The 26,737-nt window shown below is 39.2% G+C and overlaps 2 protein-coding genes across 2 annotated transcripts in view; both read right to left on the bottom strand.

Moving 5' to 3' along the window:
- On the bottom strand, nucleotides 1-7,752 carry LOC133990554 (annexin A13-like). The gene is made up of 11 exons (XM_062428902.1): nucleotides 7,668-7,752; nucleotides 6,394-6,469; nucleotides 5,751-5,845; nucleotides 5,485-5,655; nucleotides 4,084-4,117; nucleotides 3,747-3,826; nucleotides 3,058-3,126; nucleotides 1,948-2,049; nucleotides 1,760-1,835; nucleotides 1,549-1,661; nucleotides 1-1,232 (listed from the first exon to the last, which is right to left on the bottom strand). Exons 1-11 carry the CDS (start codon nucleotides 7,680-7,682, stop codon nucleotides 1,113-1,115), a joined length of 951 nt encoding a protein of 316 aa, XP_062284886.1. The 5' UTR covers nucleotides 7,683-7,752; the 3' UTR covers nucleotides 1-1,112.
- Nucleotides 7,753-12,196: 4,444 nt separating this feature from the next.
- Nucleotides 12,197-26,737, bottom strand: part of gpr158b (G protein-coupled receptor 158b) — a 60,168-nt gene continuing 45,627 nt past the window's right edge. Inside the window, exons 8-13 of the mRNA XM_062429326.1 lie at nucleotides 25,277-25,415; nucleotides 18,536-18,641; nucleotides 16,305-16,451; nucleotides 15,746-15,989; nucleotides 14,400-14,953; nucleotides 12,197-13,162 (exon numbers count right to left, since the gene is read on the bottom strand). Of these exons, the coding sequence (XP_062285310.1) occupies nucleotides 12,197-13,162; nucleotides 14,400-14,953; nucleotides 15,746-15,989; nucleotides 16,305-16,451; nucleotides 18,536-18,641; nucleotides 25,277-25,415 (2,156 nt within the window). The remainder of the gene's footprint in view (nucleotides 13,163-14,399; nucleotides 14,954-15,745; nucleotides 15,990-16,304; nucleotides 16,452-18,535; nucleotides 18,642-25,276; nucleotides 25,416-26,737) is intronic.

The raw sequence follows: 26,737 nt of genomic DNA, 5'->3' as shown, positions 1-26,737 counted from the left end.
AAAATTTATTATCACACACCACTTTTTGTCATGTCAATACATGTTAATTATTACTTCTTTTTTATAGTTTAGTGTATAATTTACTATATGACAATACAACAGTATGTGATAGCAGTTTATGTAACCTTGGATTTAAATAAATTAGTTTAAATACAAACAGACAATGTGGCCATTAAAAGTGATTTCACTTCAGGTGTTACAGAGCAAAAACCATGTCATCATCTAATCATCTTAAATGCACAGTGGTTGAAGTTTTACACTGATTGTAATTGTAGTAACTGAGTGACAACAGGAAAAAGTCAGTTTTGTTGTGTTAATGTGCGAACAAGGAGGCTTGTTAGCTGTGATGAAAAATCAAACTACAAACAGTTAAAAATCCCACATAGCATTTTGGGATGTGACTACAAAAATCACCATGTTAGGCCTTTAATATCAGGGTAAAAATACCTCCAGGTGTAATTAATCCTCTGGTGCATTCAGATATTAGAGATCAAATGTGATAATTCGGCACTTAAGTGTTGAGTGTTGCAGGAGAAAGGAAATTGCATCACTATTATCTTAAGAAAGGCATCTTAGAGGCGAAAAGAAGTAACAATGACGAGGATGATGAATCAAAAAGATGCTAAAAGTGGCAAATAATACATGAGGGTACATACATTTTAAGTTATGTTTATAGTTTTGGGATCAGCCTGAAATGGTGGATTACATATATTTAGAAAATACAAAGACACAGTAAAGCTGCTGATTGTGAATAAAGAACTGGACTAAGACTATCTATGTGGTGGATACATTAGCATGATGCTCAGTTGCACAAGCTCCATATCCACAATGCTGCCATATTATTAAACAGATAATATGTGTTTGTGAAGACAATAAATATAAGTTTACAAACAATGTATAACAATGAGTTGATTTTTGGTCAATGCTGCAGAGAGGTATCTGTAAAAGTGAAAGAGAGAAGTGATTTAGAAAGTTAGTAAGTCCACACCGTGAATGAGTGAAATTAATGTACAGAGTAAACAGATGAGGACAGAGAAGGAGGGATGAGCAGGTAAAGAGGAGAGACAGGATGAAACCATTAAATAAGGCCAGTAGGAGGACAGTGAGAAGTTTTAGTGCAGGATCTCAATGAGGAGGCGTTTGAAGTCTCCACCACACTCAGAATCCAGGGCATCTTTCAGGGGAACATCGTACTTCTCCAGGTACATGTCCTTCACTGTGTCCAGGTCGATCTGTCGGTTAACACATAAAACTACAGTCACTATACAATTCTGTGACTGTATTCATTTCTGGTTTTCTTTTGGAAGATCAAAGGAGCAGATTTAGAGGTTCATCAGATTACACATCAGATTACTTTACAAAACAAGTGCATGATGCCTGTGCGATATATAGAGTGAGCATGCAAAAGAAAAGATTAATCTTAAGCAGCTAACATCTTTATAAAATACACAAATTCTTGTTTTTGTTTGGCATGCATCCAAATGTGACTATCATGCTGCTTGTAAAGTTATTGGCTGTGCAGTCACACAAACACACACACACACTTGCCTCAGAGCGGCCAACGACTATGCGAATGAGTGTTTCCTCATCAGTGCCCGCTCCCTTCATAGCAGCGTTAAGGCGTCGGGCAAAGTAGAGCTGGGGGTTCTTAGCACACCTTACTGTAAATAATACACAAAGGCATCAGGTATTATGAAATGTGTAAATTAAAATGGATTTGATATTTTATTGGCTTGTGTACAATCCTTTCCCAACCTACCCAGAGTGATGTAGCAGTCTTTGAGAGTTCCTGTGGCCTCAGAGTCAATAGTGTCCAAAATGTCTGTTCCTGAAAGCTGCAAGAAAATGAGTTCACAAAAGAACATACTCTAGTATTACTACTTAGGGGAAAAAAGAAAGAGAAGCTGTGTTGGGGTTTTTTTTTTGCAGGTTGAGTGCATTACTTACCGACTCGTAGAACTTAAAGGTGGCCTGAAGCTGCATGTAGTTCCTGTGTGTGAGGATAAAGGTGAATGTTGATTCATCTGTGCCAAACCTGCCTTCTCCCGCCTGATGGTTACAAAAAGACAAAATAAAAAGAACACATTTGTAAGTATCGACATAGTAACAGTCAGGCTCATGTGATGAGAGGAGCTAGTACAGTTTTACATTAAAGGGTAATTACATTTTATTACAATCTGAATCTTATTTTGAGACTTTTGACCATAATTCCCACTAAACATTGTCATCTGATTTTTGGCCACTTGGGGCAGCAGAAACATATTGTAAACACAATATTAATATATATTATTTACACTGTTAACCAGCTAGTGCTAACTTTGTACATCTGGCAGTTTTTTTAAACAAAAATATCTCCCTGCTGAGACTGGAAATGATACAAAGAGAGCAGCGAGAATGAACCACAACTGTAAATCACAGGGCTGTAAAACCAAAACAATAACTTAAAGATACTAAAAAGCTCCATAAAGCTGAGGGACACTGCAGAACAAGGTGATGGGTTCATCATTATGAGCAATCCCTATCACATTATACAAAGTCATTTGATCCATTGTTAATGTAAAAATATTGCTTATAGCACCTTTAATTGCTAAGCTCTAACCATGCAAGCAATACAATGCTATCAAAACCATCATCATTACAGACAAAACTATTAAAATTTGCTTCAAGTTGTAACAATCCTGTTGTACTGATGTAAATATCCTTTAAAAAGGTGAATGACTATAAGTATCATTATGATATGATAAAAAGGTAAAATGTATTTTCAGTGAATTGTATTTTGTATTCACCTTAATTGTGAATTACCCACGGATGCCATAATCCTGTACTGTAATGCAAGTCACAGTGCAGCAGTACCACAAAAACAACTGATTTGATTTAATCAAATCTATACTTGAGATGGGGTGCGCGACTTACCAGTCATCCTGGGCTCACACACCTACACACTTAATCCTCAAATCACATTACCTTGCAAACATCAGTGTGATTTAAGGGCAAACTACAAAAAAGAGCTCTAATTGGAAGGAATTACTGCAGCACAGACCTCTTCTAAGAACATACCTCAAACAAAGATGTAGCATCCTGTTCGGCTAAACCCTCATCCACCTCAAAGCCCTCGTCTCTGCTCGCCTGTAGATAAAAAGGGATATAGGAGAAGAAGGGGATAGAGGGGAGATATATGAGGGGACAGAAAAGTTAAGAGGATGGATAAAGGAGGTGATCCGTGAAGAGAGAGGGTGAGGGAAAAGATTTAGCAAGTGGAAGAAAGGTCAAAGATATAGATTACAAAAATAATCTCAGGGATAACAATAATGGGATAACATTCATCTGCTACACATTAATAGGACATATTTGGGGTCATTACAACATGAGTCACAGTGTGTTTGTCTTTTCTTTCTAGGGGAAGGAAAAGCGAGGGGAAACAGGCGAGGGTGGGAACGCTGGACGGGATGGCGATGGCATAGAGGCCAGAGCATGCCAAACAGTGATGTGATGTGTGAAGAATGTGTCAGTGGGCGAATTAAAGCATGCGGAACAATTCTGTCAGCAGTATCAAAGGAAGAAAAGTGCTGTTCTTATTGTCTTAAAGGCTTACATCCAGTTACAGGAGTTACACTTGAATTGTATCGAATTGTGCTTCAAAAGTGTGGCAACTCTGGGATGCTGCTTTGAGTACTGAAAGTCATCATCCACATAAAATACTGTGTGTATTGTTCATGGTTAATAAACTTCAAATATTCCGTGTTTACCTGCAGCAGTGACATCAACAGGTTCCTCACGTCTCCACTGGTGTCACCCTCGATGTCTGCCTCCAGGTCACGCTCATGCACTGTAAGCCACAAGTAGCCACTACTTTACTTTTAAAGCCTCCTTAAATCTTTTACATCATTAGCAAATGACCAGCAAGTGAGGAAAACAAAGCTCACTTTACCATGATTCATTCTCAAAATTGAAACACCCAAAACATTGGGACAAATATAAAAATGTTGCTGTTCCATGCGCTTGTCAACTGACCACACTTTCCAGTATGAGAGGAACATCAAATTATAGCTGCTTGAGTATGACTCAGCGGAGAGGAAAACCTACCCTGGGCATATGCTTCCTTGTAGCTCAGGATATCCTGTAGGGAGACAGAAGATCTCTAATCAGTATTTTAATCAGTAATCGATTAAATGGCCAAGTATAATATGAAATGTGTCACCTGACTCTACAGTCCATACCAGCTCTTTGGAGCATTTTAGCATCTTTCAGCTCTTTGTTTTGGTTTTACAGTCCCAGCTTTACATGTTTTTGTTCACTCTCATCGCTCAAATCAACGCTGTTTTTGGCAGGCAGCTGCTTTCAGCAAAAATAGCTCTTAAAAACATGCTACACCTGCCCAGCAAGAAGAAGCTAGCTAGTGAACAGCTAGAAGCTAAGGAGAAAAATGCTCCTTTGAAACTGAAAGTAATAAATACCACTTGTTAAGTAACCCGAAAACTAAATGTGAAACCAGTTAATGTTAAGTCATAGTTGATGATACTTTACAGAAGGATTTATAAATTGTTACTATTTGTATTGTAATTGTAACTGGTAAAACGTATTTATGCTTCATATCCTGTTAATCATTAATAGAGCTGGAACCTATTATACACTGATCAGCCTCAACATTAAAACCACCTGGCCCCTTGTGCCACCAAAACAGCACTGACCCGCTGAGGCATGGACTCCCTGAAGGTGTCTTCATGTTACTCAAACCATTCCTGTATAATTTCTGCAGTGTGGAGCGTTATCCTGCTGAAAGAGGACACTGCCAACAAGGAATACATTTGCCATTAGCGGGTGTACTTTATTCGCAACAATGTCTTACTAAGTAAATTGTTCTTATCAACATAGATGCCAGGACCCAGAACATTACCCAGAGCATGTAGGCACTTTCAATAGGGGACAGGGGTCAACATGGCCACTATGACCAGTCTGCAGCTATGCAGCCTCATACACAATGCACAGTGTGTTCTGACATCTGATAGTCGGCATTGTCTTTTTCATCAGTTTATGCTACAGTAGCTCTTCTGTGGGATTGAACCAGATGGGCTAGCTTTTGCTACCCACCCACATCATTGAGCCTTGGGCATCCATGACCCTCTTGCCGTTTTACCGATTGTCCTTCCTTGGACCACTTTTGTTAAATACTGACTACCTACTACAGGGAACATCCAACAAGACCTGCCCTTTTGGAGATGACCTAGTTGTCTAGCCATTGAAATTTGGCCCTCAATTTGGTCAAAGTGGTTCAAGTCACTATACTAGCCCGTTGTTCCTGTTTCCAACACCCATCATGTCCCTGTGTTCGCCCCTTATTGTTATGATATAATCAACTTTACCTGTCAGTGGTTTTAATATTGTGTCTGATTGGTGTTAACTATACTTTGTTCTAAAGCAGTATTAAATGGACACCACAACAGAGCCGGTTTGATCTTTACTTTGATAGATCAACTATTGACAAACCTGGTTGGTTGCTGTGCACAGAATCTCGACCAGCACAGCTTCGTCTGTGCCCGCCCCCTTCATGGCCTTCCTCAGCTCCTTGGCAAAGTAAATACGAGGAGGGTCCAACATGGCCATGGTGGCATTCTCAAAACTGCCGGACAACTCCTTCTTCAGGACTTCCTCCAACTCCTGAACAAACAAGAGGTGAAAAGATGCATGGTTGTTCAGTGTGTGTGTGTGTTTGTCTGAGTGGGTGTGAAAGAGAGAAGGTGGCAGGTACTTACATCATCGTACTTTTCAAAGTAAGCCTGTTTGATCTCCACGCGTTGAGCAGCAGAACGATTGGCCAGGATCTGAATGATGGCCTCTTCATCTGTTCCTGGAGAGTATACAGTAGTGTATATATAAAGAGGTGACCTCAGAATCAGTCAAATAAAAATGCTTATTACTCAAACTGGAAAGTCACTCTTATGAAAATGTCTGCCAGTCACACATATTTATGATAAAACCTTATGGTGTTTTTAATGTAATTGTATTTTCAATCTTATGTGTAATCATAGAGTAATATAGAGAGTAATACTATAATAGTAATAGGTACTGGACAAATGCCATCTGCTGCACATTTATTGTACGATGTTTACCATGATGTGTCATCAGTCTGTAATGTTTCAGCTTCTTGAGCATAATCCTGATCAAGATTTTTGTTTCCCATAAGTATTTGGGCAAATAAATGTGTTTTCTTATCAATTACATATCTATATTCCTTATTTAGGGAAGACATACAAGATTTAATGAATGACAGCATTAATAGCCAACATTCACTGTAAATACAGAAATCAGACAGAGACTTTAAAGAATGAATAAAGAAAAATAATATGATACACAATTACTGATAGAAGAATGAGAGAAAACATCACACATACTTACCTAAACCTTTACATGCTTTTCTTATAGCCTTGATATCAGCTGTAACATCAAAGTCCTCATATGGGACTATGGTGGGCTGCAGATTAAAAACGAACAGGATTAAGATAAAACTGCTAAAAGTATCAAATTAACCACTGTCAAACGTGTTTACACATACTTTTCAATGTAAAGCTACAGTTATAATATACTCCATACAAACAGATTAAAGAACTAAATTGAAGGGGAAAAAAGTAATGTGGTTTATTTACTCCCAGGTCATTTCCTCAGCAGGAAAAGGGTGCAGTCTGTCTGAGTGTGTGTTTGCTGAGTCATGGGGCAGCAGCAGCAGCGGCGGCAGCCTCCTCTCCTCGCCCACCCTCTGCTTTATACAATGCGGCCTTATTGATCAGCGTTTCTGAGAAATTCCACATTGCTGCTGCTGCTCCCTCCTCGGCACACTCCCTTTGCTCAAGTTAACTGCGCAAGTTCTGCTTCAAACTAACTGTTTGGAGGCAATTTAAGGTTTTTTGTGTGATTTTTTTGCAATAATCTAAAGGTTGGTAATATTCCCCTTCATTGTGACTTACCTTATCCCTGATGACGATTGCATATGTGTGTATGTGTGTATATGTGTGGACATGCTCCTATTTCTTCATTGCATACTCTACCTTACAACGCAGTTAAACTCTGTGCAAAGAGTGCATCATTCCAGTTTAAGACAGTAAGCTGCTTTTTGTGACCAATATCAGGGTTCAAAATCTACTTCTTTTCCCCCCAACAGCCATATGGTTAGTAAATGTTCAAATTTTAGTTCATATAATATTTTACCATTTTTCACTTGTGAGTGAAGCAAATCTACCATCTATTTTAATATTTTACCATCATTTGTCTGGTGCTACTCTGGGTGTCATTATATTGTTACTCTTGGCGTACAAAATGTATGTCCTTCTCACTTTTTTTATTATGAGTAGTAATATCATCATTATCATATTATAATTATTACCAATATTGTGTTAGAGGCCTTGTTAATGTGTCAATTCACAGCTTAAATTCTTATTCTGTCTCCTATAGACCACACCTACCAATGATGTACCTTCCTGTGACCTCTATATAAGAGTTACTGCAATAAATATGAGAAAGAAAAACCTGCCTCCGTGTCCTGACCTACACTCCACGGTTTACTCTCATGCGTACCAAGTCAGCTACCTAACCTCATCAATCGCTCTTTAAGTCAAGTTGGTTTATGGTTAATATCTTGGTCACAGAAGTTGCGGTACATCAAGTTTTTTTCTTACCTGAACGTTGCCCATGATAGTCCAGACCGGTCTTTCCAGTTATAGGGAGATGTGAAAGCTGTGCGCTGTGTGTTTGGATGTTGATGCTGTGGTTGATGTGATGCGTGGCAAGCCCCGGATCAGCTGCTCCTGCGGGGACTCAGCCCTGTCCGGTGCTGCAGGGTGACGTCACCGCCGCTTATTTATTTAGCAGGATGGAGCTGAGTGTGGGTGGAGGTGGTGGGGGGAAGAATAGATTACTAGTAGAATAACTAATTCTGCCTTGTAATTAAAGCTATATGTTTGTTGCGCGACAAAAATGGGAAAATAAATGGTGCAGTGGGCATTTTACACAAGTACTGAACTTAATTTACAATGTTAAGGTACTTTCCTGAGTTCTTCCATTTTATTCTACTACTATTCTTCTACTCCTCCACATTTCAGAGGAAAATATTGTACTTTTTACTATTCACTTTTTAAGATCAAAATCTTAAAGGACCAGTTCATGAAATATGATGCCATAAATTATAAAAATGATTCAACCGTGAAACAGACTGGTGATTATGCCTGCACAGTGGTTCACTGGATAGATTATAAACTGGGACATGTTGCATGGACACCCTAGATTAGTTTGCTGAAATCCTTACGTTGTATGATGGTTTCTTTTTTTTTCATTTTCCAATAAAAGATTATAGTGTAATAATCATGATGACCAGTGCAAACTGTTCCTGATGTACAATCACACATGGCCTGTTTATGATGGTACAAACCTACATTAAGAATATATTGTCTAAAGAAAAACTAGCCTACTACAGTGTGGAGCCTTATGTGAAGCAGAATGTATATAACTATGCATTAGCTGTAGAAACAGGCAGGTTTACTTTTTCTAACTGAAGATAAAAATCTCTGTTTGTATTGTGATTTAGGTGAGACTGAAGACGAAATCCATTCTATGTTTTATTGCTCATTATATGATGATTGAAGGGCTACACAATTTTAATAAAATGTCATTCATTTTTGATTAATTTTTCTGGATGAATGATTATAAGAAACTTGAGCTGTGTTTCATTAAAGGAACCTTTTGTGTGGCTGATTTTATTTGTTCAGCCTGGTACAGAAGAGAGAGCTCGTTGTTTGCAGTGTAATGTAAGATGTTTTGTTCTGTATTTGACAAGTATTTCACCCCTGCAACCGTATGTTGGTGTTTAGAAATACCCTATGGGCTGGACACATTACACATAACTATGATGCATTATTATGTATTAAAATAGCCATAAAGTAGTCACACTGAGACCCAACTCACCTGGTTAAAACATTAAAATGCTGCTTGCACTTTAATGCATCTAATACAATAAACCAATGCAACACACTGGTTTGTTTAAACCATTAGTTTACCAGTAATCATATGCAGATACTATCCCGGGTTTGTTTGTTTTGCATTATATTTGGTTACAATTTACATTCAGCAAACTTTTGGTCAAAGTAAAACAGACATGTATAAGGTTAATCTTTACTGGATTTAGTTCTGAGTTTCATAAGTGATGCATTGTCTTTCTTTGTTACTTACCATACCTACCATGTGCTTACCAAACAAAAGGAAGAACCGCCCAACTACTTCCTGTATGTATACACTGGTGATGTCAGTGAGTTGGACTAAGCATGGGGGATTTATTTTACTTAGTTAAAGGGCTGATTTCATGTCTTTGATTTATTCTTGTTTTGGCTTATAAGGAAATGATGGGTGGTAAACAGTGTTGACTGATACAAGTAGCATTGTTAAGTGCCAATTGGTAAGAGGGAGGGGACACCCCTGCAGTAATGGTTCTGCCTAATTGAGAGGAGGGCCTATTTAAGGGGAGAGATGTAGGTGTAGAGGTCAGAGGATGAGAGTGTAGCTGTGTGCACGGGTTCATGCCTTAGTTGAGTATCTTGAGTTAAGCCACTTTCATTTTGAGTTTTTGTATTCTTTTCATTTTTGGACACATTCTCTTTTTGTTGTTACGCCAGACTGAATAAATCAGTTTTTACTCATTCAAACGACAGCCTGAGTCTGCCTGCCTACCACCTTCCTTGTCACTTGAGCTACACTACATCACACACTCTGACAGGTTTTTTCATCTAAGTAGAGTAAAAGAATACTTTTGCTCATGCTTTAAGTATCTTACTGCTACTTTCAGGATTTTTGCAGCAATGTAATGGAATAGTGTAAGCTTGAACACAGCTGCTTCTGCAAAAGTGGATACCCGAAATACAGCCTTAGTCTATGCAGAATAAAACACAAAATACATACAAGTGTTAGGTGCAGAAGTTAATTAGTTCATTAAGACCCTAGTGGATGATCAAGACATTAATAGTCTAGACTTGAAGAGGCCATTCACAATTCTGCATATTTACCACTTGGTGGCAGTGTTGTACAGCCTACAAAAAAGGATCTCCAATGAAAGAGTTAACATAGACATACAATTAATTCAGCTGATTTGAACGTGCAGCTGATGAAGATATATACGGATCATTAGTGTGAAACTCAAACTAACATTACTTTACAGAACAAAATAATCTGCAGTCCTAAAGCAAACTGAGAGTCAAATCAGTGACAATGGGGTTTTATAGAAATATTTAATTCAGAATTGAGAACAGGGTATTTACCGTATGTACATGCAACACAATATGAATGTACAATATATAAATACTCCCATGTGGATGCTACAACAGCTTGTAACCTTTTGGAGTAACACTTTACAGTATAACAAGCAAAAAGTACATTTAGTGGGCAAGTTACAACGTTCCATTTAAAACCATCTGGTAGAAAAATGCTTGTGAAAGTTTTACCAGGGATAAATAAAGTGAAGTAGTGAGACGTGTATATTTATCAGGCCTCTCGCTTTATGGATGCTGTTTCCTGAATAATGCAAAACAGATTATCACACAGTTTAAACTGGAAGTTCTTTCTTGGTAAATACATGACAACATCTGACATCTTTATTTGGAAAAATCCATTGTGCAGCATACATTTGTCAAGTCCTCTTTAAATATTTCATAGTAGGCTATATTCATAGTTTTTTTTTATTCCTTCAGGTGAATTTTAGCGTACCACAAACCCTATATTTTCACTGTCATGCACACACAACCATAAAGAAGCTGAGCTGACGTCTGTGTGAATGGCTGAATGTTTTTATTGGAGATGATGTTCAAACAGTAAATTATTCATTTCCCATTAGAGAGAAAGTGGCAAAAGAAAGCTTTGGTCATGCATAGTTTGTGGTTTAAGCAATTGAACATGTGCAAAAATTTGAAAGAAGTTGCATTCAAGCAGATGTAAATTGGGGAACTTAGTGATAGAAAAATGCATTTTTCACATCATCCACCCAACTCAGCCTTATGTTTGGTCCTTAAGTCGCTCTTGAAAGACATTTTTTTGTGTTGTGGAGTGTTTTTAAAGAAGGGATTTTCATAGCAAAAACAGATTAAATGTGCCACTTCGAGAGGAGTAAACAGTAAACAAATGTAAACATAAGGAAGAGTCTCATGGATATTTTAGTACTGCTCAACTGTAACTGTGAGCCATTTGAAACATCTGTGTACATTATTGATATAAATGCACAACATTTCAAAAGCAACATGTGGTACATCAGAAGACAAATATCATAGGCAACAACATCAATAGTTCCACTGTCATATTTGAGTACAAGTTAACCAATAAACATTTAGTCATTGGATGCTTGGTAGTTTGCAACATGCAATGGCTTTTGCAAAATGTATACACACTGCACTGTATATGGAGGACTTTAACTGAAACACACAATTTTTCTTCATTTAAAAGTAAAGCTGGACAACAATCCTTTGTCATTCCACTGTTTCTCTAATCAAACACATCATCTTCATTCCATGAATTATGTATTTGGCCTAAAGGAGCATTCACAGCTGTGTCTGGGGCTTTGGTCCTGCTTTACAGAGCTCATATCCCATTCTTTTCCTTAGGTCTTTTTTTTCTCCTTCTGTCTCTTTGTGCATCATCAGTATCTGATATGGTCGCACTGGCTAACTGTATAACATAGATTATCAGTTTCATCAGCTCGACAGGGGAAACATATGTGAATATTCAATAAGCTGATTATGTGAAGCATTCACTGTGTCTGTGGACAAACGATTGTCTGATCTGCTGGTAAATACAGGTATGATTCATTTTCAAATTACCTTGATGTACACCATGTGATAAAAACAGACGATGTACCTCTGACAAATGTGCAAGCAAAAGTGCAGACTAAAAATTACTTTAAAGTGACTTCAAGGTTGCATTCACCGCAACGTAACAACGAGAACTTTTTTTTTTTTTTAGCAAATACTCATGTTTGGGTCGCATCAATGGATGGCAGAATAAATGTTCTTCCTTGCAAAATCTCTTACACCAAGGTGACCCAGAGTGAGCTTTCTTATCAATGTCACTTCTTTATCTTTTGGTTCTCTTCATGGAGACATTTCATCCCTTTGTCCTCTGTGGATACAAAAAAAATACAATCGTCGCACCAGTCTTCACCAGTCTTCACCAGTCATCACGCCCTCTCCCCGGAGTCTGGCTCTTGAAAGTCCCAGGGACAAACATCAGCCATTTGTGCACCGCTGATGACTGGAGGTTTGTGACTGGTACTCAAAGAGCTTTCTTTCTTCTTGTCTGGTGAAGGTTTAGTCTGACCAAAGGTGGTGTGTGAGGGCTCGGCCTCCCTGGAGAAAACCTCCGACCTCTTGCTCTCCATCACCTCTGGGTCTCTGCTGGAGCTCCTCCGCCTCTCAGAAACCGACCCGCCGCACTCCGACGACTGGCTAACGCGTCTCCTCTCCGACGGCGGCTTGCTGGAGGAGCTCCGCCTTTCTCTGCTTTTCTCCCTCGCTTTCTCCTTCTCCACCTTGTGGTTGGATGAGCAGGAGCCTTTCCGTTTCTTCTTGTGTGTGGTGGGGCTGTTGCAGGTCTTCTCTTGCTTAGGCGAAGGTGGGCTGGCGTAATCCCAAGGGCAGATCTCTACCATCAGGGAGGGAGGCTGCAAAAGGCTGCCTGTGGACTTGGAGTGGTCTGAGTGGAGTGCCTTGGGTTTTCCATCAGTGGGTGTGACGCTCTTTTTACGCCTGATCCTGTCTGGGGAGATGGAATCTGAATCTCCTCCCAGCATGGGTTGATCATCGAACTCCCAGGGGCACACGTCCGGTTTGAGAGGCAGAGGTGACCTGGGTGGCCGAGATTTACGTGTTTCCCTGCCCTCGTCTCCTCCTTTGTCTTTGGAGCGGCGTCTGTTGGAAGGAGACTGCCCTGCTTTCTGCCTCTGCTGGGACCGGCTACCTTTGGTGTTTCCAGAGCTGCTGCCTCTCCGGCCTGCAGTCGTTTCTCCAGGAGCGATGGAAACGTGCTTCTGGGTCTTTGACTCAGAGGGGGTCTGAGGTTCTTCCAGGTCCCAGGGACAAACCTCGGACACATCGTAGAGGTTCCTCCCTGTCTCGGAGCAAATGGATGGCTGGCTGCCACTCACCTGTCACAATCAAGCAATAAAATAACTGCTGATAAAACAATCTCAAATCAATGCCCACTTACTTGTTTTGGAGCTTTCAACTGTACCACAGAGCCATCGTTGTCAAAAAAGAAATCTTCCCATTACAGTATATCATGTATTTATCAAATGATAAGAGTGATAAATAGGGCTGTACTAACAATTGTTTTCATTATTGAATATTTTGGGAATTAACTGATTCATCAATTAATCTTTTACTCTATAAACAAATGAGAAATGACACATTTCAAGTCAGAATGAACAATGACAAATAACAAATGCTAAAGCTGATGTCTTTAAATTGCTTGCTTTGCCTGACCAACTGTCTAAAACCAAGAGACATTCAGGTAAAAAAGTTAATAGCTTTTTCAAAGGCTTTCAACTACACTTAAAAGTCTCTATCACCAGATGGAGTTTGATTAGCTGTCGTTGAGATGGCTCAGTTGTCATCACAATACCCACACACAATAAGTATGGACCTTTGATCACGTTATGATAAAGGTCTGTAATATTTGGGATAGTCATAAACCCTGTCTTTGTACAAGGATATTTTACCTTGGCAGTGTTTCCTGTGGTTGTTGCATGTGATGTCATACACCATGTGCAACCTGTGAGACCTTAAAGCTGCTATGATCAATATTTTTATATTCCAAATGGATCAAGTGACTATGTGTGTGAAGGAGTTGCTCATAGTTACGAGCCCACAGAAGATGATCATCCGCCTATGCAGTTCTTCCCCGTTCTACTGAATATTTTAGCTCCTTTAAGCATATGGGTTTTAAACTCTGGCAAAGCGTTCCAACAGCACAGCCACATACTGTGAGGGAGTCCCACTGGGATGCCTGTGGTGGTTGCCAATGATTAAGCAAAGTCCTGGTCCTGGGCTTAAATATGAGTGGGATTCTCATCAGCCATTTCTTTTACCGCTGGTCCAGACTGACTCCCAGATATACTGTTTCACTATCCTCCTTCTCATTAACAAGATGTTCTGTTGAGCTGCAGTTTAAACCACCCAAATTATTATTTCCAAGGTAAACCATACATTCTTACTCAGGTGCAAAGGTGAATAAATCCTGACATTTAAAAACTATGAAACTTGTTGTGATTCATTTAATGTCAATGGAGTAACTGATGCTTTAACTATTATATCTTCCTTTTCCCCCATTTCCGAATAGGAATCAATTAGGATTTGGGTTGTAGATTTGAAAAAAAAAGGTACCTGTTGTTTCATGATGCCCATCTTCATAGGTGTCTTGGAATACTCCACTGACTGGCTGATGATCATCTTGGGATAATGCTCAGGTGTTTCATCCACACCTGACAGCATCCTCCCCTCCTGTCCTTTCAGACCCTTCTTACTGGCATCCTCCACGCTTTGCGTCTTGTTGGTGAGCCCTGGCATCTTCTCCTTGGCACTGGCAATCACGCTTAGAGACTTCTGCATGATGGAGGTCCGCAGGTGGACAGGTTTCTTTTCATGTGTTAAGTTGTGAGCGCTGGCTGATTTCCAGAAGAGTGGAACAGACTCGGTGGACTCAGCTGGTTCCAGTCTCGGAGGGGTCGCAGCTGGTTCCAGCTGTTTCTTGGAATGTTTTCGGCTAATGAGGGAACCCAAAAGAGATCCTTCCCCACCTCCTCCAACAGGAGTCATTTTGTCTCCTGCTGTCGAGCCAGTTTGGCTTCCAGTTTCATCTTGGTCACAAACATGGTCATAGCTGTGGGACTTCTTCAAGCCCATGACTTTGTTCTTCAGGGAGTCATCCCGAGATTTGCCTGGGGGGAGATTGAAATAATAGACTGGCATGAAAGTGGGATAGGTTGACTTACTTAAAATGACACAAACTACATTTGTATGATCACACACAAGGCCAGTCTCTATTTATGTGGAGCTGACATCCAATATTATAAGACAGCACATTGTGTTTTTCTGTTGTTCTTGTTTGTAGTTATTATTACATGTTTTCGAGGAAGATATTTTGACACGTTACAGTAGGTGTAAATAATAAAGTTTACACCAGATGGCTTAATCGAATTTAATTGCTTCGGTTTCATAGTCCTGGCGTTTTTGCATGCTGGTTCACTGTCATGGCCTACTGGGACATTTAAATAGGAATGATCATTATTAATATTTTTAGTAACACCTGTGTTTTTCCAATGTGACAAGTTAAAATGTCTGCTTTGAAAAAGATATATAATCACTACATGCATTTTCTGTAGAGATCTGGCTTCTATTTCTTAATATTCTAAATGGTTCATTCATACTAAAGAGATGACTAACATAGGTTTTCTCCATCCAATAAACCAGTAATAAAAGTTGATTATATTTTGAATGAGAAATGTACTGCATGATTGCAGATAAGCAAGGCAACATTAAACTGATTTTGTATGGACGTTGTAACTAAAATACAAATGCCACAAAAAATACAGAAATCCTGCAAGCTTTACAGTAACTTATCTAAAAATCTGGTCATATACTGCATTTCAAATTGGAAGTCCAGAGATAAGTTCTTTTAATTTATATGCTGTGTTATCACCCTAACTAGTTTTAAGGCACGATGATTTTACCATGATGGCTCGGCTCAAATGGGTTTCTCCTTAAGGTACTGCGGTTGCTGCCATGTTCACTGCTGTCTTCACGACTACACTGGCGGTGAATATGCATGGTCTCTGGGATCTCTGTAATTCGTTTCATCAGGGAGCGACCCAAGCCTTTCTTGGAGTTGCGCTTTTTTTGGAGGTGAGGGTTATTGGCTAGCATCTTCTTGCGTTTGTAGACTTCCAGCTGGGCGTACAGCTTTTTCAGTTCATCCTAAAATAAAAAGAAGGTTGAAAATCATGGACAACAACTTCCAGGTTTTAATAAGAGACATATTGTGCACTTTTTTGAGTTGCTCAAAAAAATCTGGTAGCAAGTTACAAAGATTACTAAACTGTGTCTACCATGACAAAAATATTTTCCTATTTAGAAAAACATGAACATTTTGCTATTAATACAAACAAGATAGGACCTATCTCAAGTTTGACACCTTCTTTAAGTGCTTCCTTGAGGAAGAAGCAGGAGCAATCCATATTTGAATAAACCACAGGCAGGCCAAAGATTGTGCTATTCTAAATGCTACTTCACCCGTATATCCTCAGGGTCCAAGCTGTGCTCGCTCCAGGCCGAAGTAATGCTGTTGTTGAGGTAAGAGCCAGATCTTCCCATGTCCAGCTCCTCCTCATAGGCCTCGGTGGCGATATCATCCCTGGCCTGAGTCCCTTTGGACAGGAACTAAAACAGATGGAGAGAAACGTTAAAGATCACTGATCCTGTGGGAAGGGGGAGAAAAAGATGTCGAGTCTGAAATGTAGTTTCTCAACTAACATTATCTCTGGCCTATGGATTTATTCTATGACAAAATTAATATGTTACTCAAGGGGGTTATTTGAGGTGGGGGTTGGTGAATAATAATTTCCTGCAGCAAAATAATTAATGATGTAGATCTTGGGAAATGAAAAAAATTGCTTTCATGCCTGTAATTGAAATCGTTTAACTGAGAGAAAGGACACCATCCTGATAATATATATTGCAGAGTTAGGAAGAAGGCAAATTGTAGAAGATTCATATTGCTTTCATGAATTATTTTCCTTAATATAGCATTGAATGTCTCAATTAATGATTTAACAGTTTCAACAGGCTTCAAACTGAGGGATAAACCCTAATTTCAAGTAACCTTTTCTAAATTGAGACTTATTGTTGGAGCGAACAAGTTCAGACCTACAACCACCCAACATTATCTACTGTATATGATCAAGTGTCCAAGCAATTCAAAACACAGAGATCTTTAAAAACCAGAATAGTCTAACACAGGCCAATATGGCCCGGTGGCAATGCATTTCCGAGGATCAAAACACTGGCATGGAAACACATAAGAACCACAAGAAGAGCAGATGAGCAGATATTAATAATCTTCCTCTTAATAGGAAAAGTTTTTATATCTTTACATATCAAATATGACTGCAAGGCATCTGAACCAAGAATGTGAATTTAAATATATTCTGGCTAAAGCTTCTTGTTGCTAGCTGTCCATAGTAATGATGATAACATTCAGTAAACGTATATTAGTATATGTTAATAGAAATATATGATGGAGATTCTCTGGTGAAATATTCCTTTTGGGCAACTTAAAACTTTTCCCACTCTTTGTGATTGATGTGTTTTTAATGTTTTCATTGTGTACTTCTTGTTTTGAGATGTTTTATCACCCTGGGCTTCTTGGATGATTAATCACATCACAGACATGCATACAATATGGGTGTTTTTTGAACATTTTCAGTTGACTAAGCTCTGACTGGGATAGAAATGATGTGTCCATTTAAATACATCAGTGCTTTGGAGTCAGTGTGAAGGAGTTACTCACAGTTAAAAGTTGAATACTCACATACAAATACAGGCTGCTCACTTCCATTTAAATGTTCCTTGATTATTGTTTTATTTTTAAATTGAAGAAATTGAACTGTGGAAATTGTGTATTATGTAATTCTGGTTTGCAGGCACTAATCTCCTCCTCACTTGAATTCCTGAGCGCAGTAATAAAAAGTTGAGGTTGCATTTTTACAATAACACAATAAATGAAAGTGAATGATCTGCAAAGAGCAGTTTCATTTCAGCTTGATTTTCACGGCCAAATGATTTAGCTTTGCTTCACTAACAAATATGGGAACAAAAGGAGACCAAATATTTAGCCCAGATTCAGGAACAGACGCTGTGTGGGATTAACATCCTCCCACTGTGCTTAATTATCCCAGTGTAATCAACTGACTTGCACTTCTGAGGTGCCTAATTAAGAACGAATGAAAGAACGGAGAGCGCTGATGGTGTATTGCATTTCTCACACAGCGGGAGAATTAAATGTTTTCCATCAGACTTGAGAGACTGCACATAAAGACACTCGTGGGAGTGCTTAGCTAAATTACAATAACCACTGTCGCAGTTTGAATGAGTTTAAGGCAATGATAGCAAATGTGCCTGTGTGAATGTGTGTCCCACATCGCTTATATCAAATGAACTAAAGATTAATAATGAACATTTGCATATACATATGTAATGCAGCAGTAGATATTTCCAATTTCCAAAAATGCTCTTGCAGGGAAAGACAAGCATGACTTCTGCACTGATTTCATCCATGCTGCACTTTCTATGGGAGCTGCTTCTGTTATGAATAAGTTTCCAAAGTCAGGAACTTAATAATAATAAATATGAACTTTTCAACAAAGAATTTGGTGGAAGAGCCCTAATATTTGCTTCTGTAAAGGTAAACCATAGACTGTAACTGTTAACTATCAGACCACTAAACTGTAGGTACTGAGCATTACCTTTGGGAAAAGCAGCAGGCCCAGAGTCACAGTCACAGTCAGATGAGTGTGAACGAAGAACAACATGAGCATCCAGTCAGGGTGTAGACCGGGCACCAGAGAGAACCTGCAGGAGAACATTAACCACAGAGAATCTGTTCGGTGACCTTATCAAAGTTTAGATTTAAAAGCCAGCCCAACTGCAGCGCTTCTTGTGTCTGTGAAACACGCTCAGACACACCTGCGAACACAAACACTAAAAAGAGCCTTTATTGGTTCTCTGGACGAGGGAAGTAGAATAAAATGTACCACAGCCCAGAGGCAATCTCAGCTTCTAAAAGCTGTAAACATAAACGCATGAAAGCAATGCTGTGTGAGGATTATAAAGGCAGCAGTTTATTGCATCCAGTTGCCTCCGTGTGAGGAGGAAAGATTTGTTCAACTTGGCTTTGACTGTAGCACTTTTATTTTGTGTTGAGGCAAGACAGTGTTTGAATGTTAGATACAGCTGCAGGTAACTGCCAGAATAAAGAAACTCTGACAAGAAACAAAAACAGGCTTTTCTCATCCCAATCCTTCCTGTATGTCTCTCTGTGATTGTCCCTTGTCCCTGTGTCTTGTCGACTGTGCTTATGTCGGATGAACCAACATGTGGAACTTGGAACTACCATCTATAAACTTTTGTGATGTCTTCTCTTTTCTACCAGGTGGCCATACTGGGAAACAAACAAATGGTATATGGAGGATACCAGGCATGATAAACTGGCAATACACAACTTCCAGCTGGATATGCGACATGTCACAGCAGTAGTAGAGTTGATGATGAATGGTTATGAATTTGAAGAGGTTAGTATTTATAATTTAAATGTGTCAAATATCATGTAATTAAAAGAATATCTTTATTTAGGTTGTGTATCAATAACAGCTGCATGGGAGATGCCAATGGTCAGAAATGGGGCAGGCGGAGAAAGTAGAGTTTAAGTTGGTTAAATAGAGATGCTGGCAGAATTGGCATCTATATATAGTTGCAGTCATCATTTGAGCCACATACCAAGCCACAATATCTGAACAAAGTGTCTCATTTGAACGCACTTCAAAGCAACGTCTCGCAAACAAGCTGTTGTTTCACATTATGCAAAGACCTGCTGCCTTCAGTCGGGTGACGGAGATTCGGCACAAACGAACCGTAACATAGTTTGTTTCTAACCAAAACAACCAGACTGAGACCTTGTTAAAGAGGTGTTCTCAGCCCAGGGGGAGCACACACTACAGTTCAATCTAAATAAATACTGCAGTTGTGCACTTAGATACAAACTGAACTAATGAAACAGCAAGGAACAAAGTGGCAAGAGCAGGCCTAACGAGACTGAATGCAGAGCGGGTGTGGAGAAAACAAGAAAAAGCACAAAAGAAAATGGGCCTTATTCATAAAAACAGTATGTACGAATGAATCTGGGCTTAAACCATGCATATGAACTTGTTTGTACACTGTGAACAAATTCAGAACTTCCTCAGACCATGCGTACGCATAAATAATGGGAGGGCTGCAGTGCTCTACGCCTTAATGCAGCGTTTAATGATGGTTAGTTAAAATGCCTTATTACAAACTGTATACTTATTACATTTGTCAAATAATTCACTTTTCCACACACAAACACACACACACACACACACACACACACACACACACACACACACACACACACACACACACACACACACACACACACACACACACACAATGCATCACCCGTTCCTACAAAGCATATTCTTAGCCTTATTAATTCACTTTTGCAAGCAGCAATGCTATTTTCATTTCAATACAATCTTGTTCTGGTGAATTGCACTCGTTAATTACAAAAGACACAAGAAATTACAAATATCATCTTAACATTTATGAAAACAGTGATGTCATCACTTTCTCCCTCATTCCTTCAACATATTCCTTTTAATGATAATTGTCCAATAATTGCTGCCAGTCTCTCATCCTGGGCTGTCAGATCTGGCGGTATGCTGATTGCAGATAGCGGACATGCGCCTGTTAATTTAGAATGATTCTGATTCACTAACATACGCACGGTGAAGCACTTATTTTGTGCGGAGAGTGAGAATATTTCTGCGCACATATTAGTCAATGAGGCCCAACGGCTGCTCTGAGCTGAGGACACAATAAAAACTTCCTCCATGAGCCAAATGACAGTCCACAATATAACCATGCACACTTCAAATATAAACCATCATTCATTAAAATGTCTTTGAATTATATAACGATAACTTAAATAAGTTCACAAGTCTAATTGAACAAGTAAACAATAAATTGCTGTTGACATACAAACCATATTGCATATTAAGACTGCATGTAACATAAACTGGACTGAAAGACAAATGCTTTTTTTTGTGGCATTCTCCAAACATTTCAATGTCATTTTGTGGTTTTACTATTTTAAACTTTTAAATTATGATTATTTATACCACCTCTAGCTGCTGATCCTTATTTTTGTACTGTATAGCAAGTAGTCACATTGCTTTAAAAGGTGTTCCATATATTTTTTTAAAAGTTCACAGAGCTGAACAGACACAATGTTTTCTGCCGCCATCAGCAAAACTCTACTAGCGGCTTCTTTTAAGCACCTGATGTCATCATTCCCCTGATTGTAGCGTCTTTAAATCACAGTCAGTATTGTATTCACAAGCGCAAGTACAGGTAATTGCTCCAATTATTGCTGGAGAATGTGAGAAGTACTCAGAAGCCTCAATGGGCTCTAACAAGTTGCTGCGTTTTGGCACCAATTTTCTACAGCTAACACTATGGTAATAGTTCCTGGGTACTAAGTGTTATTTCCTTATTGCTTATGCCTAAAAAGTAGAGAAAAAGGCAGTTATTCCCTTCAAATGTTGCTATTGTGACATGGACAATGATATTTTGAAATAACAAAAGATTTAGAAGCGAGTAGTTTATGCTGCTATAGGCTTAGACTGCCGGGGGACTCCTACCTCCATGATGCACTGAGCTCCTCTCTCCTCCTCTCTCTCTCTATCCATCCATCTATATCCAATAACATTCATGTACTATTAATGCATTCAGTAACCTACACTTCCTCCCCGGAGTTGTCTGTGCTTTCTCATCTCACAGGCAATCTGGGCCTGTAGACGTCCGGATGACAGATTCCAGTCCCGGACCTTCTAGCTTCAATGTTTATTTTCAATGTGCTACTCTCTCTCTCTCCTATTCTTCCTCTCTCTCCCCTCTACCCCAACCGGTCGAGGCAGATGGCCGCCCACTTTGAGCCTGGTTCTGCCTGAGGTTTCTTCCTGTTAAAAGGGAGTTTTTTCTTGCCATTGTCGCTAAATGCTTGCTCATGTGGGAATGTTGGGTCTCTTTATAAATTAAAACTTGAAGAGTACGGTTTAGAACCTGCTCTATGTGTAAAGTGCCTTGAGATAACTTTGTTGTGATTTGGCGCTATACAAATAAAGATTGATTGATAAAGATTGATTGATTTTCAGGATTTTCGATTATAATGTTAATCACTTTCAGAAACCAGCTTTCAAATATAGTTTCCCATTATCTTATTTGGTGATTTATCTGATGTTTTTTCTCACTTAATCTGAATGAAAATGTGCAAATTCACTCATTTTCCTATTAGAAAGAGGTCAGTTTCAAAATATCATTGTTCTGGTCACAAAAGCAATGTTTGGAGGGAATAATAACTATTTTTTCTCTATTTTTTTAGGAATAAACAATTAGAAAATAACACAAACTACCCAGGAGCAAAAAACAAGTAAGTATTTGTTACACGATTTAAAGCCAGACACCATGACAGATCAATCACTGCAATTATTTAGGTAGTATCAAGCTGAGTGTAAAGTCTGTGAAAAGGTTTCCTCTGGGCAGTGGGACATCAAATCCTTCAGTTGTGTGTGTGTGTGTGTGTGTGTGTGTGTGTGTGTGTGTGTGTGTGTGTGTGTGTGTGTGTGTGTGTGTGTGTGTGTGTGTGTGTGTGTGTGAGAGAGCGAGGAATGTGCATGTGTGTGATGTTTCATGCACCAAGGTGGCTCAGAGGTTGTTGGCCCTTTGTCATCACTCTCAGTAATATACACATTCACATTCATAATTCATATTAGACATCAAAAAGCATAGTGTGTGTGTGTGTGTGTGTGTGTGTGTGTGTGTGTGTGTGTGTGTGTGTGTGTGTGTGTGTGTGTGTGTGTGTGTGTGTGTGTGTGTGTGTGTCTATGTATCAACCTCACCCCACCGCACACACTCCACATCCTGAATAAGTCCAGTCTTATCTCTGGACCGCAGCAGCAGACTGACTCTGTCAGTTCACCAGAAATACCCTAATGTTTCATTCCCCAGCAAGCACGAACAGCTTGATTTATAACAGTTTCACACCACTGATGAAGGTGTACCCACTGGACTTTTCAGTTTCTCAACAGATTAAAAGAATGTGATCTTTTCCTTTTGGTCTCACTGAGCACAATAGACTGCTGCCTAAATGAAAGAATATTCAATCATGGACAGTTTTATCAAAGAAAGTGTGACAAATGGATTTTTCCCCCCGAAGGCTCCTGCAGGTTATATAAAAATCACCTGTCTCTTTTTATTCACACTGAAAAGGGAATGATTAAGTGTTCTTTGGTTTAGGAGTTTTGTCAAAGTTTGGGTATTACTACTTTAACCATTCCTTAAATACTACCATTAAAAAAAATCGAATGAAATTGTCCTCCTGTCTCCAAATATAAGCACGGCCAGTAAGGCTTAATAAAGCAAGAGCAAAAATGCATAGTTGTGTGTGACTCAGAATTAGGCAAGCTGGCAGTTCAAAACAATGATTCAATCACTTATTGTAATTTAAATCAAGTTTCAAGTGCCTGCAAGCTCAGATTCATGCTGAACAAACATGAATGGAAACCAGTGGCTGTCTGAGAGGAGAAAAATATATTCATCAACTCTCTGGTCTGCTTTGCATAATATTCAAGCAGCTGTGTGCATTCATACATTTTTAAGATTTTTAGCTCACTGTTGAAACAAATTGGGCTCATAATACTCTGTAGCCCAAACAACTAAATTAACGAGTTTGTTTTTTTCTTCAAAAAAAGACACATAGAATGGTAATGTGGTAGATGACTCAAATCACCACATTTAAAGTTGCATTATTGATTTTCTGGCCACTTTAAGGCAGTGTAACAAACAGTATGTGACCTCATGAAATTGCTTTGAAGAATGTGTTAGCGAACAATTGCCTATTTACCTGTTAAGCAGCACCGAACATTAGTGCTGCCTGACAGATGTGTAAATGAGTGTAATATTTACTCCCTTTAGTTCTGTTTTGGTCTCCATTAACTCCTGTAGAGAGATATCTGCTCTTTAGCAGCTAAATGCTGAATTATGCTCACCAGCTATTCTACTGTCTGCCATTTGGTAACTGTTGGGCAGGTATTAAGAGTAAGGATTTTTAAAAAGCTTTTTTGCTGAAAACTATGATAATTATTAAGCTGAGAATGAACCAAAACAGCCAAGTATAGGCTGCAAAAGCAAAATGACAGACTGAAAAACTGAAATGCTCCATAGAGCTAATGGGAACAGTTGCATGGTAATTACAAGTGTTACATTACACATAATCATTTGATTCACTGTTAATGCAAACGTATTGATTGTAGCAGCTTTAAATCTGCATTAATCAATGTATTTTTAGCCGATCTGGGGCAATGTTTGCTGTTTTGGTCCCTTGTAAGAAATAACTCTTAAGTAGCTAAATGCTACCATGATGTTCACCAGCGTTTGTTAGCTGTTAAATGCTAAGCATATAGTGTACAATGTTTTTCTCAAAGCATTTGGGCTTGAATAAGCTGTCTGTTGAAGCTGAAACAATGTTGATAAGAGCATTAAGAGTTTTCCAAAAACAGTACAGTTGTGAGCTGTAAAACCAAAGAAATGAGCTAAAATATGCTAAAAAGATCCAGAGCTGTGGGAAACTACACAGTTGGGTGACAATTATTTGTTGGTTTATCACTACAAATGACCCCTGTAACATTATAGTCATTTGATCCAAAGAAAACATTTTCAACCCAAGGTCTGGGTAACATTCAGCTTGTACTTGAAGGAAAATATGGGGCAATTACTCAACACTCCAAAGAATTGTCAAATGTGTAAATTAATTTAAGTAGCGCAGTTACTTTTCACTTCTGTGAGAGAGTGACAGAAAGACAGACAGAGGTAGACAGTCAGATACAGGGCACAGAGAGTTTATTTTAGGCTCTGGCACAGTAAATCTCTGCTGTGTGTCTGTTTGAGGAAGACATTTTTTATTCACCTCCTTTCAACTGGCTTACCCGCTCTGCTGACACTGTTCATTTCCTTGATGAAGGGGGCGGGTGAACTCTGCCTTTCATCTGACATGATCAGCACTTGTAATGCCTGGGCTAACAGGCACATTTCTCCATGATTATGATTAAACAACATCTTCTGCTGCAATAAGGGGTAAAGTCGACTAAACCCCTCCTTCTCTATTGTTTGCGCTATCCTCATTACTCTCAGAGAGATATTCACCGAGTTCAAGTGACATACTTAATTATTCTACAGTCTAAGCTCTGTTTTATCTTTTATGTCCCCTTCTCCAAATTTTCCCTTTTTCTTTCTCTCTCTCAGCCAGCGTACAAGAGGACATCATTTATCTATCCACTTCTGACCACAATATGTCTATCTGACTTCCTGTTCATGCCCACTCATGCCTGATCCACCCTGTTTTCTCCACTTACCTGATGATGTGGAAGATGGCTGATAGAAGGAGCTCATTGTAGATGGCCACAGCCATGTAACGAGGCTCATGGAAAGCCGAGGGTACGGTGCGGATGGCATAGCACAGGTACACGCCCCACAGCAGGAACAGGAACTCCGCTGGGAGAAACAAACAAGGTTGCAAAGAGGGTTACAAGACACCTTATATAAAGTATTTTTTGTCTCATTTCTTTATGTCCTAATTATTCTATCAGGGCTGCACCATGCAGAAAGTATGAGTCTTTTATCATAAACTGCTACTTGTGTGGTTGGAAAGTCATTGCAAAGCTTAAAAATATTCAAATTCACAACATTTTGGGAAATTCACTTTTTGAAAATTGATACCACTCTTATGTCTCTGGTATGAAGCTGGACCTGAGCCTGGGAGGTGATCAGCTTAGCATAAGAACTAGAAGCAGGAAAAGTTTTGAAAGTCAGTTGGAAGGTGTACTTCTGAAGTTCGGACAGGGCCAGGCTATTCGAAAATCTAGACAGCAAATTAAATGTGATGCAAATCAGATCCAAGCCACATTTGGAGTTGGTTTGAAATTTGATTTGTACAGATGCGTTTCAGTCTGGATGCTCTGGACGCTCAACTCAGATTTCAAAGTGTCTTTTGCATCACTCAGAATGTGACACACAATGACGTCAAATGTCAAATCTAGAGTGAAAGAAGTGCGTCGGAGCGGCTGAGCCGAATCCATGCTGCTACTAGCAGAGCAATATGGAGGACAACATGGAGAGCAGTCCATGGACAGACACTGAAATAAATTGTCTGCTGGCACTTTGGGGGATTAATGGTCTCCATTTCTCATGCTTCCTGGTGATGTTGGTGACACTGGAAAGCCACGTCCCCAGCGTTGTTACCACAGCAACCCATGCAGATGTCTGGACACACAACTCTGATCTGATCACTTGCAAATAACAGTGCAGACAGTTTGTCTTAAAGAGGATCTCTGTATTTATATTCTGTGACTACACTAGAGTAACTTTGCATGATTCACAGTTTAAAAAGTCCTTATTTATATCATACTGGTACTTTATGCCACCCCTCAGCGCTAAAAGCTGTTTATGACCATCACACCTCCAACAGGTAAGTAACTTATTTTACTTTGCCCTGCTGTATAATGGAAAAACACTCACAGTGGGACTGACTCCCAAAAAATGAAAATAATGCCATAATGTTAGTGGAGTGGAGCAGTGGACTTGAGTGCTGTATGTGGAGCAGATGACCTTATAAAGGAATCTGTCAAGAGCCGACATCAGCTCGGTTTAAAAGTAGAAAAAAAAACAATAGAAACTGAGTGTTCAGAGCAGTCTGAAGCCACAGGGATTACATGTACATATGTTTACCTCATTATTTGTCCACCTGTATATAAACATCTTACATTGTAACATTATATATATATGACTGAAAATAAGGAAAAGCACAATAGGTCCCC

The sequence above is a fragment of the Scomber scombrus genome, chromosome 11, assembly GCF_963691925.1.
Source record: "Scomber scombrus chromosome 11, fScoSco1.1, whole genome shotgun sequence".
Classification (NCBI taxonomy): domain Eukaryota; kingdom Metazoa; phylum Chordata; class Actinopteri; order Scombriformes; family Scombridae; genus Scomber; species Scomber scombrus.
Note: the sequence above shows the minus strand (reverse complement) of the source record. Positions and strands in the feature narration are given on the sequence as shown.

Bases quoted from the DNA above. Each gene is read 5' to 3' on its own strand.
- LOC133990554 (XM_062428902.1), bottom strand. The intron at 4,118-5,484 runs GTTTGTCAATAG...GTCTCCCTACAG, and splicing joins TGTGCACAGCAACCAACCAG to GATATCCTGAGCTACAAGGA. The intron at 1,233-1,548 runs GCAAGTGTGTGT...GTTAACCGACAG, and splicing joins TAGTCGTTGGCCGCTCTGAG to ATCGACCTGGACACAGTGAA.